At 39.3% G+C, this 16,976-nt stretch overlaps 1 protein-coding gene across 2 annotated transcripts in view; it reads right to left on the reverse strand.

Moving 5' to 3' along the window:
* LOC306770709 (PDZ domain-containing RING finger protein 4-like) overlaps positions 1 to 16,976 on the reverse strand; it is a 158,046-nt gene that overhangs the window by 4,141 nt on the left and 136,929 nt on the right. For both annotated transcript variants that reach the window (XM_079259610.1, XM_079259609.1), the window contains 6 exons: positions 16,427 to 16,680; positions 13,568 to 13,670; positions 6,521 to 6,619; positions 2,655 to 2,717; positions 1,260 to 1,361; positions 388 to 516 (listed from right to left, as the gene is read on the reverse strand). In XM_079259610.1, the coding sequence (XP_079115736.1) occupies positions 388 to 516; positions 1,260 to 1,361; positions 2,655 to 2,717; positions 6,521 to 6,619; positions 13,568 to 13,670; positions 16,427 to 16,680 (750 nt within the window). The remainder of the gene's footprint in view (positions 1 to 387; positions 517 to 1,259; positions 1,362 to 2,654; positions 2,718 to 6,520; positions 6,620 to 13,567; positions 13,671 to 16,426; positions 16,681 to 16,976) is intronic.

Consider the following 16,976-nt stretch of genomic DNA (forward strand, 5'->3'; position numbering starts at 1 on the left):
GATTTTTGTAGAATGCAATCCTCCTGACAAAACAGAATATGAGACTATTAATACCAATGTTTAGAATTTCAATTGTTTAATGGTCCCCACACATAAATATTTATGAAAATATATTTGTTACGCTCAACTTAAAGGACAAAGCTTGTTTTCACCCACTTTTGCAGAAAAAGTCACCGGAAAAGTTTGACGCCATCTATGCCTGCAACTCAGTCTCTTGATTTCAAAGATTCTTACTGTTGGATGTTATTAACTTTATATGTGTGTTTCTGTTGTTTTTGTTCCTCAATAGGTTTAACATTCTTTATCTCACTGCACAGAGCAATAAAGACTTTTATTTTCTTGAATGCAGATCAGAAAGAACACTCAACGTGTTCTGCTGCTTCTGACCTGCTCGTTTTCTTGCTCCTCCTGTAAAGCAGCCAATTCCATCTCCTCTCTTTGCTGCTCCTCCAACATTTCCATCTTCAGCTGTTCTAGGAACTCACTGTGCTCATCATCCAGCCAGGCCTCTTCCAGCTGGGAGGGAACGGAGAAGAAAAGCATATGGAGTAGAAAAAAAGTGTTATTTATCAAACCCCAAAGCTTGTGGCGACAAAGTGTCTAAAAAAAAAACATAGCTGGATTTTCCAAATGAGTGCACAAATGGGATTTCCTGAAAACGCCCCGGAATGGTTTTAATATGAAAAACTGCACACATCAACATGCAGCATTTGGCTGATATCAAGTTTCCTACTTTATAACTAACGAAACCGCTCGTCTTAAAATCAAGCCAATCCACTTTGATGGCCATAAAAGCACCACTTCTGACCTTTTAGCTCATCATCCATCAGACTGTTTGATGTGAGCCAAATGGTATCCATATCTGACAACTTCACATTTACTACTGAAAGACCCATTTAATTATGAAGAAGCTGCTTCTGCTTCCTGCTCATCTGCACTGCGGCAGCGTCCTTCCACTTACTCGCCATCGGCCTTGGGCCTGAACTCAGTCCACATTAGCATGCCATTAGCTTTTATGGCTTACTGTTGGAAGTCAATTACAGTGGCGCTACATAAAAATAAAACACGATGAGGTGTCACGGTAGTGGTTTCCACCAGGAGTGGATGTGTACGCAGTGAGAGGGGGGTTGGTTGGTCACCCCAGCCTGCTAAGGTTTGTACCGAGCAAATACACAGTAAATGAGAAACCTTCAGAACCTCAGTCAGCAAACGAAAGATACAGCTTGTCAGTTTGATGCACAATAGTGGAAATTTCTTACCTGCATTTCAGGTCTGGCAACCAGCAGCACAATATTCCTGCACTCATCACTGGAGAGAGCAGCCATTGCTTCTTCTCTGTCTTGCACATCTTGACCATTAATCTGAACATGACAAACATTATTACCAACTCCCTATTAAGTCAAATACAAGCAAGGAAACACACACATGCACTGTAAGAGCTCTCCATGGCAACAAAACAGCGCGATGAATGCCTTCTTTTCACAAGGAAACTGTAAACACTCCACACTCCCGTAATAATATAAACCAGGACCCATACGGTGATTATGAATGAAAAGGTGGCGGTGGGACGCCAGAGCTGTTGTGTTCACCAAAGTATCCGGCAACGTACATACATCTAGCCACACAATTAACTCGCCGCTGACAGGCAGCGTCCATCTTTTAGCCAGCAGAGTAATGGCCCTGCCACTGGTGGATAATAGTGCGAAAATACTGGTCTGCCTCTCATAAAAGCACACGCACCTTCTGGTTTCAAATCAGCCACATAGTTCATGTTAGACTCAATTAGACCATTGCTGCTAATGCATCCCATCCCTACATCTGTGATATTTGCTGCACAGAGTATTTACTTTTTACTTTCTGTCATAACATCCAACAAGGTGTTTGGTTTCTTTGCTAGTAGGGTTACCCAAAAGGTTATGGATGTTTTTTTGTTTTTTTTTTCTGTCATGCAACTCAACCAAAGACATGAGTCATCTTGGATGCAAGATCATAAGTGAGCTTTAACTTGTCTCATCAGAGCAAAAGAGCAACATTTGAGAATGGATCTAAGAAGAGTTTAACAATTTATTAGTTGATTAAAGCAGGATTATTTTTGTTTTGTCACACATGTACAAAACAGAAAAATGCTGTTATTATTGCTCATCTTACTGTATCTATTAAAACTGTAAAAATGCAGTTATTACAAAGGTTAAATGAGGGTATGCTAAGATCTCAGTGGCAAAAGGGTGTAAAAAAAAACAAAAAAACCAGAGGCTATTACTTTGTTCTGCTAAACCAATTAGGTTGTTCTGTAATTCACAAACAGAGCACCATGACGGCTCCTGACAAACTCTGCTCTTTGCTCTGATGCTTAAAGATGAAGTTGGAGGTAACAGTCATGGCCTCTCAGCGATTGCCGCAGGAGGAAACAAGATGCTGCGAAGCAACATCCTGAAGCGGAACTCTTAAAAATCCATGCTGGTGCTAACTAAAATAGCTGTAGGGACATTTCTCCCCCTGCAACAGTCACAGCAGGAGCGAATTACCCCTATAATGTGCTGCCATTAAAAATAAATGTGCTTTTCTGCTGAGAGATAGTAGCTGAGTAAAACAAAGTAAAAACCAGGGTTTATATTGAACCTAATGGGAGATGGTGTGAATGGGGTCTTACATACCTGCAAAATGCGATCCCCCTCACGGATGCGCCCATCTCTGGCAGCGATACTGTTTGGACTGACCTGTATGGAAGAAGAAAATGAATTTTGACGTCATCACTCAGCTCGGCATGCGTACATGGACAATATGTGCTGCCTCGGGATGCCAGCTGACTTCTCCACAAAAGTTTGGTTAGTTTTACAACGAATGACCTCTTCTAGTGTCTTTTGAAAGCTGAGCAAAATCCACTCTGTTTAACTATAAAACTGAAGCAATATGATGCATGTACTCTTTCAGCAACTGATGCAAGTCAACAAGAGGGCAGGGACCTTTAACCGGCCAATCAATTGGCATCCAGGACCATTGTTTTACTTTCTCTTATCAGCATCTTATCAGCATCTCTGAAGACACTGAAATACTGAGACACTCCATCTTCGTGATAGTTCACTCCAATTCAGAGTCCACTCATTCAACTGACTCGGAGGAATGGTTAAAGGACTGGAAGCAACACGGATCTGAGAGCAAGTGATCTGTAGATCTGTAGTGGGAGAGCTTTTTTATCTGGGAGTCTATTGAAAACTAAATGAGGGGGTAACATTTAGGCAAGGTAAGTTTTTTTTTTTTTTTTTTAGCTCATTTCATGTTCAAAGTGCTTTTGCAGAACACAGTAAAGGCGTAAAATACGGTGCAAAGAAATCATTAAAAGACGTTAAAAGCAGCAACATAGCATGTGCATAACGTGAACATTATCTGTTGAAGATTTTACTGTTATTAGTAAAATGGAAGGGCAATGCAACAGGCTGATAACCTCTGCACCCCATATTCTGTATGGAAATAAATTGGTTTATACAGTATTTATTTATTTGGACTGGACCGATTTGTGTAAAAATGACAATCTGAACAAGAGCCATTAAGGTGGGAAATTTAGCTTGTTTTAAGATAACTGTATTATTTTAAACCCCATGTTCTTCCTACATGCAGGAGATCAAAGAACATAACCTCTCCCATTAACATTCATTCACCTCATCTACATGCATCACACCCCACTTACTTTTTAAAAACAAAACCAACACTTAGGGAGAGCTACCTAAAACCTCAGAGCATTGTGATTTGTATTCTACTCTGCTCACACGTCTCATTTAATTATTATAGCTCTCAAAGCAAAGCCCTTGCATGGTCTGAGTCAACTTCAAACGAATTTTGGAGGAAGTTGAGCTGAATCCAAAACAGTATTTTCTCAGCTTCTGAGAAAAAAAAAACAAACAGGTAAAGATTGTTTTTCCCCCCATGAATCACAGGCAATGAGGTTGTACCCTAAAGTATTCTTGTTTGTTTTGATATATTTCCCTCTGCCTGTCTCTGTCTTGGCAGACATTTCATTTGGCTGCTGAGAATATAATCATACAGTCAGATCAGCTGGTCAATAATATGATTTGGGTTTAATATGAGCTCAATTTTGAAGCGCTGCCACTGGCGTGAAACCTGCTTTACTCATATGAATATGAGAGCAAATCCCAAATTTGAAGATGGATATTAAATGTCAGAACTGATTTATTTTGAGAAACGCAGAATTCTCTTGTTAAAAGATTTCACAGAGGTTCTCTGATCTGGAAATATGATGACTGTTGGTTTAAACAACAGAGATTAATATGTAAATGTGAGGCTTCAAAGAGCTAAATTGTCAGTGGGATGTGCATACAGCTTTACCCCAAGAGCATTAATGTTTTTATCTTTCCAACAGCCAGCAGCTCCAAACTTTTATGGCTTGTAAAAAAAGAGAGAACGCAATGAAAAAAACATGTTTCTGAGGTTAGTCCCCTTTTTTATTTTTTCCCAACTCCTGAGTTTAGGGACCCTCAAACAGGGTCCTCATATGTTTACGTGAGAGTAAGGAGAAAATATCATCACTTACGGGTGGCAGTATAATATAGTCATCATTACATCTATATGTGCGGTCGTTAATATCACGTTGGGCATGCTTAAGATAATAAACTCATATTTGCATTTTGGTAATGGATCTTATGATATATTTATTTCCATTTTAAATGGTGCCAGATGTACTTTTGGGGCCCATAGACAGAGGATATATTTGTGCATTAGAACAGGTAACAACAAATGTAATTCACTATTCAGCAAATACAGAACCAGTCTGAGTGTGACTGCTTGGTGGAGTCAAGGCTGCCGTTTATAATCGATTCTGTTCATAACTTAAATGGACAGAATTTCCAGGCACAGCCGAGGTGTTGAGGGGATCCGACTTGGTGGCCTCAGGATTGGGTGTCTGCTTTTGCGGATGATGTGGTCCTGTTGGCTTCATCTGACCGTGATCTCCAGCTCTCGCCTGAGCGATTCGCTGCCAAGTGTGAAGCGGCTTGGATTAAAATCAGCACCTCCAAATCTGAGACCAATGTTCCTCAGCCAGAATAGGGTTGATTGCCCTCTCCGGGTTGGGAGTGAGGTCCTGCCTCAAGTGGAGGAGTTTATATATTTTGGGGTCTTATTCACGAGTGAGGGATAGATGGAGCGTGAGATCGACAGACGTATCGGTGCGGTGTCTGCAGTAATGTGGACTCTACAGAGGTCTGTCGTGGTGAAGAAGGAGCTGAGCCAGAAGCCAAAGCTCTTGATTTCCCAGTCGATCTACGTTATCACCCTGACCTATGGTCCTGAGCTGTTGTTCGTGATCGAAAGAACGAGATCTCGCTGAAATGAGTTTCATCCTCAGTTTCTACTGCTTATCCGGGGTTGGGTCGCGGGGGCAGCAGTCTAACCAGGAAAGCCAAGACTTCCCTCTGCCCAGCTACATTTTCCACCTCACCAGGAAGGCGTCCAGGAGGCATCCTGACCAGATGTCTGAGCCACCTCAACTGGCTCCTCTTGATGCGGAGGAGCAGCGGCTCTACTCTGAGCCCCTCCCGGATGATCGAGCTTCTCACCCTATCTCTAAGGGAGAGCCCGGCCACCCTGCGGAGGAAACTCATTTCAGCCGCCTGTATACGAGATCTCATTCTTTCGGTCACGACCCACAGCTTATGACCATAGAAGAGGGTAGGAACGTAGATAGACTGGTAAATCGAGAGCTTTGCCTTCTGGCTCAGCTGCTTCTTCACCACGACAGACTGGGGCATTACTGCAGACACCGCACCGATCCACCTGTCAATCTCACGCTCGATCCTTCCCTCACTCATGAACCCACCCCAAGATAAAAACCCCTCCACTTGAGGCAGGACCACACTCACAAAATGTAAAAGCCAAAAAAATGTGAAATGTTAAGCATTTGTGTTTCAAAACAGAATACTAATGTATAGAATACATTAGTATTCAAATGCATTTACGTGGTGGTGGCAATGTAAAAGTCACTTTTTCTCTTCTAATTTAGAATCAGTCTTAGGTTCAAAGATGCAAATATAAATAACACCAACCAACTAGAGTGTTGAGCAGGTTGTGCAGGATCAAAGGTGAACAAATTTGTGTCATGTACATAACAGTACAGCAAATGGGTGGGTGAAAAATATTCATATTTATATAGCCATTTATTTAAATAAGCCATCTAATCCATTGTAAGGCATGGAGGGGTCATTTTTATGGTAAATATCATTTTAACAAACACAGATGAGATTTTAGAAGTTTACAGCAGCGTTATGTAAGGGTTAGTTACATCTTGCATTTATATTAAAGACAAAGTTATTGTTAACTGAATATGCAAAAGGCCTTTGGGGCAAATTTTTGATAACCCTTGTAAATATCTCATTCAACAATTAATATATTCTACACTTGCTCAGGGATGTAAAAATTGCAAGTCTGACAGCAGATACCATTAAATGCTGCAGACAGGAGTTTAGTCAATACCAGTAAAATAAGTCTGAAGGGCAAATGATGTACTTACCTCGCTAACATAGATAGCCACATCCTCTTCTTCATCTGTCCTGTAGCACAGGGTTAGCCCCAACTTCTCTTGACTACTGAGTCTGCAAAGTTCAATTTCCTATGAAGATTAAAGCAAAAATACAGGAATATTAAAACAAGGCTCCATCTCTAATAGCAGACTAAATGCTTCAGAAGAGCTTCTGACGAACCTTGATGCATACTTCAGCAGAAGCTACACGCACAAAGAAAAGCTAAAAACAACAGGGATCTATAGGTTTTCTCGACTCCCGAGGCTTTCTGAGCATGAAAATGTTTGATCATGAAAAATATTCTGAATTTTCAAAGTTTGACTGGAGGGGCTTTGATAAATGTCAAACTACCTCTGGTGTTTCTCTCTGAAGCCTTTCTCAAGTTATGTAATATAACACAACAATCTTTAATTATACTGATAATATACCTATTTACTGCAAAATGAAAGCAGAACTTAGGACTTTTCTATTTAAAGCACACTGTGGTACTCGGTTAACACTTCATTTAAATTAATAATTACAACACAAACAGTTGATTATTTTGTGTTTTGTGTTCAGTTTTTCATATTTTCCCCAAAGGTGTTTAAGGATAATTGCGTAAAAGTGACTTTTTCCATAGTTTCCCCACAGTGGGTACACAACCAAACACCAAACAGCACAAGACTGTTTCTCATCTCCAAATGCTGAAACATACTGTATCAAGAGTGTTTGAGGGAATCAAGTGTGAAATGGCCTCCCCTCCCAAGGTCTTCATTAGAGCAGAAATGTAACAGCTCTCAGCAGCGGGAGAGTTGAATGGAGAGGTGGATGGAATGTAGCACGCGGATAGAAATGAGGTGGTGGCTCCGGCTCGGTTCACAGGGGTCTTGCACAAAAACAGAGATCTAGTTTGTCTGTGACAAGTGCAGGTTGGCTGGTTACACGTGTTAGATATGGCATGGTTTTAGGGAGCGGATTGATGAGGGGTAGGAATGTGACTATACAGGGACAAGATGAAGGAAAGAAAATGGAAAAGGTCAATGCCCAGTGGCTATGCTTCCACATCGCAGCTGTTTATGGTGCTCTACTTCCTTATACACACACATATAAGCCTTTAGGCTGTATTCCAATTTTTTTTCATTTCTGTGTCCTCCTACATGTCTGTACCTCGGCTTTTCAAACACAAGCTGACAGACCATTGAGGTTTTTAGACCAGTGTCCTGCAGCTGCAGAGATACACAATCCTGCATACACTCATACACAAAAGAGTAATCCCTGCATCTTCTAGCAAACCCTACTCTTACATAAAGAACTCAACCCTGCTGAGTGTTCACATTTTTACAGGCAAAAAAAAAACAAAACTCAACCAATCTTTTAAACCTTGTCGTTTTACCGTTTTACATCAAACTCCATCTGATGCAGAACTGTGTCGGAGACGATGACAGCTTCAAATCCCAGCTGATGCATAAGGAGATTATAGAAATGAGGGAGGCTTTGGGATGACAGTGACTACCTGAATAAAACAAGTTTCCCAATCCAGTGGGTAAATTTATTAGGAATGTGTTTAATGGTAGGAAAATGATCAAAGCAGTTCACTTCTACAAGCAACAAACAGTCATGGAAGTAACAGAGGCTGCATTCAGCACACATCTTGCATGCTAAAATGATGTGTGAAGTCGTGAGATATCTCTAGGAGACATTAAAATCACTTGCGCTGTCTCAGAGACATTTCTAAAAATACAAAAATTAATTGCAGATAGGGAGGCAAAGCAGAGGAGTGAGCAGGTGCTGCCTGATAATCTACCTGCAAAACAAGCCTAAAGTTGAATCTGATTAATCAATGGATGCAGACGAGCCAATGCCAAGCGATTGGAAAAAACAGACAGCTATACTTATCACCTGCTGGATGAAGTATCAAGTCTGAGTGTGTTTAACAATGTCACCCCTTTTTCTTTATCAGATGCTCTTAGGCTTTTTGAGTTGAAGTTTTTACTTTGCAGAAAAGAAGAAGAAAAAAAAAAACACTCAGAAGTCTGAGTAAGGGGTGGCTGTCTCCTGAACCATCAAAAACAGATTCACCAATCTCCGTCTTTCCTCTTGGCTTTTGATATTTTTTCCTCTGTGCTTTCCCAGTGAGCTCTTTGCCTTTCAGGCAGGAGATTGCTGCACGGCACAGGGATGAGGGCTGACAGCAAATTAATGAGTGTGATGGTGTGATTAAGGGGAAGATTGCTGCCCACCATCAAAGTACATTGGACGCTGTCATAATAATCGTGCCTTTGATTACAAGTAATTGAAAAAGCAGTCACAAATGCAGTGAGGCCCACCACCGGTGGGAAGAGAGGGAAGACTACCTCGAAAGCTTGGAGTGCTCACTCCCTCAGAACTCACCAAAACCAATCAAAGGGATGGTTACTAAGATGATGCAGAGGTAGCCTGCACAAGTATCGAAAGATCATGCAGAACTCTTACAGACTCCTGATGGCAGAGAAATCCACTATCTACAGATTGAACAATTAAATTAGAGATACTATACTGGGTGTTTTCACAATTAGACCCCCCTTTTCCCATTTTTTTTTTTAACTTAAAATCTTAAAGTCCCACCTCAAGGCGTTTGAGATGAATTCTGAACCGTATGAACAGTTAATCTAGTCATTTTACTGGGACTTTAAATCATCCATTTCACCTGTATTGTCTCGATTCCAGAGATCAGAAGTATGTCAATCACAAAGGTATATAATGATCCCAAATAGCTGAGAGGCAAGAGTATTTTAGAAAATATAACGTGGAAGTTACAGTGCTAGCTGCTGATCAGGAAGGTTCGTAATGGTGTCCCAGTTCTCTTAGTTAAAAGATCTGAGGCTTTACTACGGTGGCCCTAAAGTGTCACAGCAATATAAATGCCACAACATTCCATAATTAACTGCAACATGAATACAAATGCACAGTGGTGGCCTCAAAGCAAGAAGGCTATAAGTACGAGCCCGGGCTTGGAGGAGGCTTGAATGGTGGCCTTTCTGTGTGGAGTTTCCATGTTCTCTCAGTATGTGTGGGTACTCCGGCTTCCTTCCACTGTCCACAGACATGCATGTTAGGTTAATTGGTTACTCTAAATTGTCCCTGGGAGTGAGCGTGACTGGTTGTTTTTCCTTCTGTGCTGGCCCTGTGATGGACTGGTGATCTGTCCAGGGAGTATCATGTCTTCCACCCAATGATTGAATGGGATTCACTCCACCTTGCCCACGACCCTTAATTCGACTAGGCAGTTAAGTAAATTAATGAAAACAAAAGCTGCAACGGAAGTTACACTGCTTCTCTTTTTTTTAATTTTTTTTAAACAGAATTTACCATGCACATGGATAAAAAGCAAAATAACTTTAGAAAAGATTTGAGACATTAGTCTCATAGTAAATGTTTATTAATTACCCACACAGAGGAGGTGGCAGAGCTTCTATTACCGCCCACTTCCCGTGGTTTAACTTTTCTGTTGCGTTGTACAGTGGGTTAAAACAGGAACCTTAACTTTTGTAAATGTTTTGTGTTGTTTTGTGGCTAATTGTGGACTGTTGTGACTTTGGTAATGCTGTGACACTTCAGGGCCACCGTACTTGATTGATGTGATAAACACTTTTTCATGGGCTGTCTTTAGTTCTGAAGTTTGATGGAAAACTAGAAACTTTAAAGCAATGCTACACAAGTTTGGGGTCTTTAAACTGTACTTTTGACTTGTTTGGATGGCATACTGACATTTGTTATGCACATTCCTGGAACCGTTGTTGCCCTGCAGCAGCCTGAGCCTGACAAACGGCACTTTACAGCATTGTGCTAAACAATATGCCACTGGCATCCCTTTTAAAACCAATATATCATACTTTTGTTACCCTTGCTGTACCCCCCTGTTCAAAAACAAAAAGAAAAAAAAAAACAATAAAAAAACCTCTGGATTGGGAGGAAATAAAGAAGAAACGACATGTCTCTGCAGAGATATTGCATGTCTTTGAGGCTGAAAATGTTAAGGTCTAATGTGTTTCCTAACACCTGGGTTGGGAACCTCTTACCTACGATAAGGAAATGACTGAAAACATGACATTATAACACCGCTTATGCACACTCAAACCATTTTCAACTGGATTTAAATGCTAAATTTACTTCATTATAACCTGGACGTAGATATGTGGGTTGCACAAGACTCATGGTGGTGCAGCTGCAGTGACTCTGAAAGAAGCCTTGTATTTAAGCCTTGCATACTATACAGGTCTTTCCATGCAGCAGTGAACCTGTATATTCAAGGTTCCACTTCTACGTTATAGGTAGATAGAGCTAGAGAGCTAGATAGAGAGCTAGTCTTGGAGATAGAGCTAGAGAGCTAGATAGAGAGCTAGCTAGCTAGCTAGCTAGTCTTGGAGCTAGCTAGCTAGATAGTTAGATAGCTAGATAGCTTGATAGCTAGCTAGCTAGCTAGATAGCTAGATAGCTAGATAGATAGATAGTTAGATAGCTAGATAGCTTGATAGCTAGATAGCTAGATAGATAGATATGGTGTCTTTTAACTTGTCGTGGTGTATATGGTCTGCAAGGTGAAATATATTTAGATTTATGGGATGTTATGTAGTAGTAAATCTCTACTCTTTCTCTGCTGATAAAGATAATCTTGGGAAGTATCTCTATCATCTTTGTTTCTTTCCTTCAGCATGGAGTCTGAGATCAGGTCTACTGTGAAAGAGGCTTTTCAGCTTCTGCCTACATGACTCTCACAGCATTTTCAGTTGACACATAATAAGCGAGGCTGCATTAGGATGGTGGGCCCCTCCGAGCATGCAAAGCATACACAGTGTAATAGGATTTGTTAATAGCAATGAGGCATAAAGAGGTGCTTTAATAAATGATATATTTTGGATTTGACATTGGGGCCTCTGAGATCCAAGTGGGTGCACAAATCTCTTTAGGATTTGAGGAGACAGCTTTTGCTCAGTGAGTGGAAGCATGCAGAACAAACTCAAATGAAACAAATAGAAGGAGGGAGGGCTGAGCAATCATCATACATCAGATCAGTCAGAAGCCTCGCTGGCTCTATACTTGCACCTCAATGACTTGGAAATAAAAAATATTGGACCTAAGCAGAGAGGAGAGTCTGTTTATATCTTCCCGTCACAGCTGAATTAGTGCATACGTATGTAAATCTGTATGTGGCAGAGATCAAGAGTCTTGGAGACGTTAGCTATCCTTCTCATCTTCTCCTTACACTCCAGTAAACATGCAGAACCATAAAAATGTGTTTCTTCCTGTGTGTTTTTTTCCATACTGGCACCTGCCTCACAGCTCATTAACTGGGTTTAATCAAACCCAACAAGCTTGCAATACTTTTTCTCCACAGTTGTGAAAAAACAATTAAATCTCTGCTTGCAGACAAGTTTTAGTAGTAGAAAAAATAATAAATAAATAAAAATAGAAAGATGGAGGGATGAGCTGTTCCAATTTTGTGATTATGATGAAAGATGGCAGCTCAATCTCAGCAGCAAATGTAGAATATAAGCATTGGTTGGTATACACAAACTGTGCAGTATTCGAAACATCGCGGCTTCCAAATGGGCAGATTGGTTGTTTTCAGGCAACTGTTTAGATGAGGACCGCCATCATAAACTATAAACTGTTGTGCCTCATAAAAATGTATATTTTTAGGACACCAACCATGCATTTAATTTCTTATCACAAGTATTGATGGGTGGAAGTGAAACACAAGACTAAGCTGAAAAACAGTAAAATACTGATTTTGGTCTATAAAAATATAGGCAGCAGGTAATGATGGTATTTCCAACTTTGGTAACCATGATGAAAGCTGACAGCTCAATCGCAGCATCTATTGTAGAATATAAGCATTAGTTGGTGTACACACAATGTGCAGTATTTGCCGTCAAATAAAGACTCACTTGTTGTACAGTACATACATTTAGCTTCTGCAGACTTCTTCTGTGATACAGCTCCCATCATGCTACTGAGTGATGACATCGACATTCAGTCACAGTTGAGGAGGGCGATATAATGCCTTGTAAGGAGGCAGGAAGTGTGGTGGATTGAACTAAGCAACAGATTGCCAGTTTGACTTCTGTCCCACACAGTTTTGCCTTTGTCTATTTGTATTTTCACTTAAGCCATTATGGAATCTTGAGGGAACGTATTTTTATGTTTTTGAGAGGCTATGAAAGTGTACTAATACTTATATTTCAACATTTTCAATGCTTTTTGGCACTAAATCTTTTCTCATGATCAACTTGTGAGTTAGAAAACAATCTTTAATATCAGCCTCTGTGTTAGCCTGAACACACTACTGATCCCTTTTAGTAAAATTTCTTTTGATGCCTTAGAAGAAGATATCTCTCTGAACAGTTTGTCAAACTGTCAAGCCTCTACTTCAAACATTTGTGACCAGTATGTAAAACATTAATATCTTTAGCATGAAAAACTATTTTCTTTGCGCACTAGAATGTACAAACTCTAATTAGAATGTTTATTTACTTGTTATTACTATAAATGAGCAATTTCCAGTAAGTCTCAGCCAATATAGCATTGATCGGTTTGATCAGTTTCTCAAGTTGTGGATTTTTATTTATCTGAATAGCTGAATCCATTAAACGTAACCCTTTAAAGCCTAACTGAAGAAAAACTATGCAGAAAAATCTTTCTTTTATTGTTAATTTGAAGTTTTTAAATATTTTTTAAAATATCTTTTTTTTTTTTTTTACTTTATTTTATTTTATTTTATTTTTTTTTACCATTTATCACCATGCGATAGGTCAAAATGATAATGTAGTCTTCTGTTCTCCGGTGTCCACCAGAGGACAGGAGATCAGTATCATATGTTGTAAAAGAGGGTTTTGAGTATAATTTCCACCATACAGTGACGCACAATATCACAGCTTGTATCAAATATGACATATTTTGCTTTATAGGGTTAAATGGACAGAATCTGTTGAACTAGCAGCTCACTTTTTAATTAAAAAAGAAAAAAGTCATCTTTTAGAATAAAACATCTGGTTAGCAAGTCCAAGTTAAATTCCTACCTCATACTCAAATTCCTCTGTCCTGTCTCCATCAGCTGGAATGGGCGAGAGGTAGTCGGTCCCTTCATAGTAATCCTGGTCCATTGTATGGAGGGAATGACAGCTGTCGGGTGAAAAGGAAAAGAAGGAGACAAAGAAGAAGAGCAAGAGGAGGAGATTTGAGTGTTAGTAAAATGCTTTTCCTGATTGTCTTTCAAAACATTCAAAATCTCAAAATGACAGGATTTTTTCCCTTTTGTCTTCACGGGAATCAGATGAATAAAGAAATTGTCAGGGGCTTTCAAAGCTGCTGGAGTGTGTGATAAAAGTGCAGCCCCTTGTTAACAACAGCAAATCCACACACTGTAATTTGCTTCCTGCTCTTGACAGACAAACCCCCCCACAATGTACAGCGTAATTCTATTATGCCTCCTTCAGTCATTAAACAAAAAACAGCATTGTGAGGGCCAAGGAAGATGAGCAGCTTTTTGCCACACAAGATAATCGCCGTGGATGAAAACTTCAAATACTCCCTGTTGGAGATGTTGAGTGATATGTTCAGGGGTTGTCTGAGTCTCAGATGAGCCTTAAAACTCTGAAAGAATATAAAAACAATTTTACACTCAAACATAAGATGCCAAGCATTTATATATTTCTATCAAAATCTATAAAGTCAGCTGAATATGGGATTGTGCACCTGCGCTCAGATGGGAAGAAAATGTGAGTTTTATGGGTTACATTGATTACATCTGGACTCAGCCTGCGGCTTTTAGTATATGTTGCATTGTGTTGCCTAGTTTTTATTAGCCAATTTTCCTTAATCACCTTGTAAACCTTACTAGAGTCAAAATGGATAGTTAAATCAGCTGCAATTATGGCAAGACATCCCTGCAGGGAATTCTGTAGTGACAATGTGTACATTTACGTGTAATGATTTTGATCAGGTCATGTGTTGTGTTTTACAACTAGCATGCAACACTGATTATATTGCTCACTTTGAATGATTTTGTCACAGTGACTAAAACAGATGGAGAGGCCTACTGATATTCTATCCCTGGATCTGTAAGTAAATCTCAAATGACAAATTACAACAGATACAGGATTTAAAGTGTTTATTGTGGCTGGACTTAATTATCTAACATACCAAAACAACCAGTTTGTTCTGATTTCCCAGTTCTACACCATAAATCTTCACCACTGTGATTGCAACAGTCCCTGGAGGTGAAACCCAGATATTCCTCTATGATTAATATTTCTTGTTCATTTTTCTCCTGCACTGAGAGGAATAAAAAAAAAAAAAAACTTAAATAAAAACAAAGTTACAAACCAAAATAATTCTTTGTTCAGGAAAGTTTAGTTGGCTCGCTAAATTAAATGTCTTTTACTCATATTGGATTCTCAGCTAAAATGTTTTATATATATATATATATATATATATATATATATATATATATATATATATATATATATATATATATATATATATATATATATTTATATTTATATATATATATATATATACATACATAAATAAATAAATAAATAAAGGTTTTCAGTTAAGTAAACAACATCTAAATTTGATGTGATCGGACCTCTGATTATTGTGGTGCATAAGCTGCTTTGGGCTAAAAAGGTTGCAAAAGTGATATTCTATTTATTTTCATGTCCTGGGTATATGCAAGTCAAATAAACATGTTTAATCTGACAGTCAATTCACGGTTCTGTGCATCTTTCTGAGAACAAGCTGTCTGATTGACAAATATTAAAAAATGTAAACTGTAAAAGACAGTTAAATGTGTCTGTAGTGCTTTGACCAGGAACTGACTTTCAAACTCTTATGGCTGCTATGTAGCTTCCACTTAGCAAATATGATCATTCTGTGACTGCTCAAATGCTCAAAGAGTCACACAATTCATTGACCTGACAAGTTGGAAAGCGAATGAAAAACACTTATCACACTCATCACACAAGGACACTTGGTAAGAAAACTCTGGCATCACATCTCGAAACAAGACCAAAATATCCTCAGGAGTTATTTTTGGAACTATAATGTCCTTTAGTGTCCTTTAATGTCTGAAAAAGATGCAATGAAACCAATAAGTGAAGTTTTCTGCTTTCAGTAGAAACTCAGTAAACGGAAGAGCAGTTTGCTGCAGAAAGGGGAGTGGTGAAACTTTTGATGGTTTCTTCAGAGTCTCATTCAGCAAGATGCAGATTTAGATCATTTTGTTTTTTGTTTATACGTTTAGTTAAAGGTTATGTGATGCATAAACATTTGAAATCACAGACACCTGGCCAGCTGTCTGAATAATGTACTGTATATTACTGTCTAACTGAAACCATGATTTTTTAGTTTCCTATGTTTTGTGTCCTCTTGGCAAAGAAAGAAGTGAAGGACAAAAACAGTCTCATTAATCAAAGAAATCTATATTTGTCAGATTCCAACATGCTGCTAGTAAATCAATTAATTTCCATTTTTCCAGCACTCCTTTTTTTTCCCCCCATTCTTACAATGCTAATCATGCTAAAGCTGATATTTTCAGCTTCGTAGCTCACCAACATTTCTTCCATTTTTTTCTTAATTAGCATTAGTTGCAGCCAAAGTCAAAACAAGGACACAACATATCTGTGTCTCTGGCGCAGTGAATCAAAATATTCATAACTTGTCCACAAAAAATTAAACATGACTCCAACAAATGATTTGAGGTCACTGAACTGTTTCTAATCAGTATTAATCATTTGTCTAAAATAAAAGAAAAACTTGTGATATTTACAAGCTCCGTGGATGTAATGATCATATTAATGAGAGTAAAATAAGCAAAAGGATTCAAGCTTTCACTGAGATGTGAAACATGAACGTTCAATCACTGTTCTGCATACCTGTCAGAGAGCAGGAAGGGACAGACGTCAGGCACAGGAGGGGTGGAAGGCCGGAGCTTTGCCAGCGCCATGATGTGTTCAAAGGTGATGTCAGTCTGAGTGCACACATCCACCACATGGATTTCCTGAGGGGGGCCATGGGGGCGGCCACTGGGGGTACGCCTGATGACTTGCACCACGACGGGATCCTTGGCAGCTCGAAAAGCCTCCAAAGTCTCCTCATGGCTGGATTTGGACAACTCATTCCCATTGACCTGAGGATGATGGAGATGTTATTTAATTATTTATTGTACAGCAAGATGAAACATACATGCTTTGAACTTTGTACATTTTGCTGGGCTTTGTGTTATGATATGTTTAGATCTGCTTGGAGATCAAAACAATCAACTAAAACAAAGTTGAAGAATTTTCAAAGTCTACAAATGGGGGCCTGTCCAGCCTGCACGTGATGGCTGGGATAGGTTCCAGCTTCCCTGTGACCCTTAATATGAACAAGCAGTTAAGAAAATGGATGGATGGATGGATGGATGGATGGGATGGATGGGATGGA

The sequence above is a fragment of the Telmatherina bonti genome, assembly GCF_933228915.1.
Source record: "Telmatherina bonti genome assembly, chromosome: 2".
NCBI classification, from domain to species: Eukaryota; Metazoa; Chordata; class Actinopteri; order Atheriniformes; family Telmatherinidae; genus Telmatherina; species Telmatherina bonti.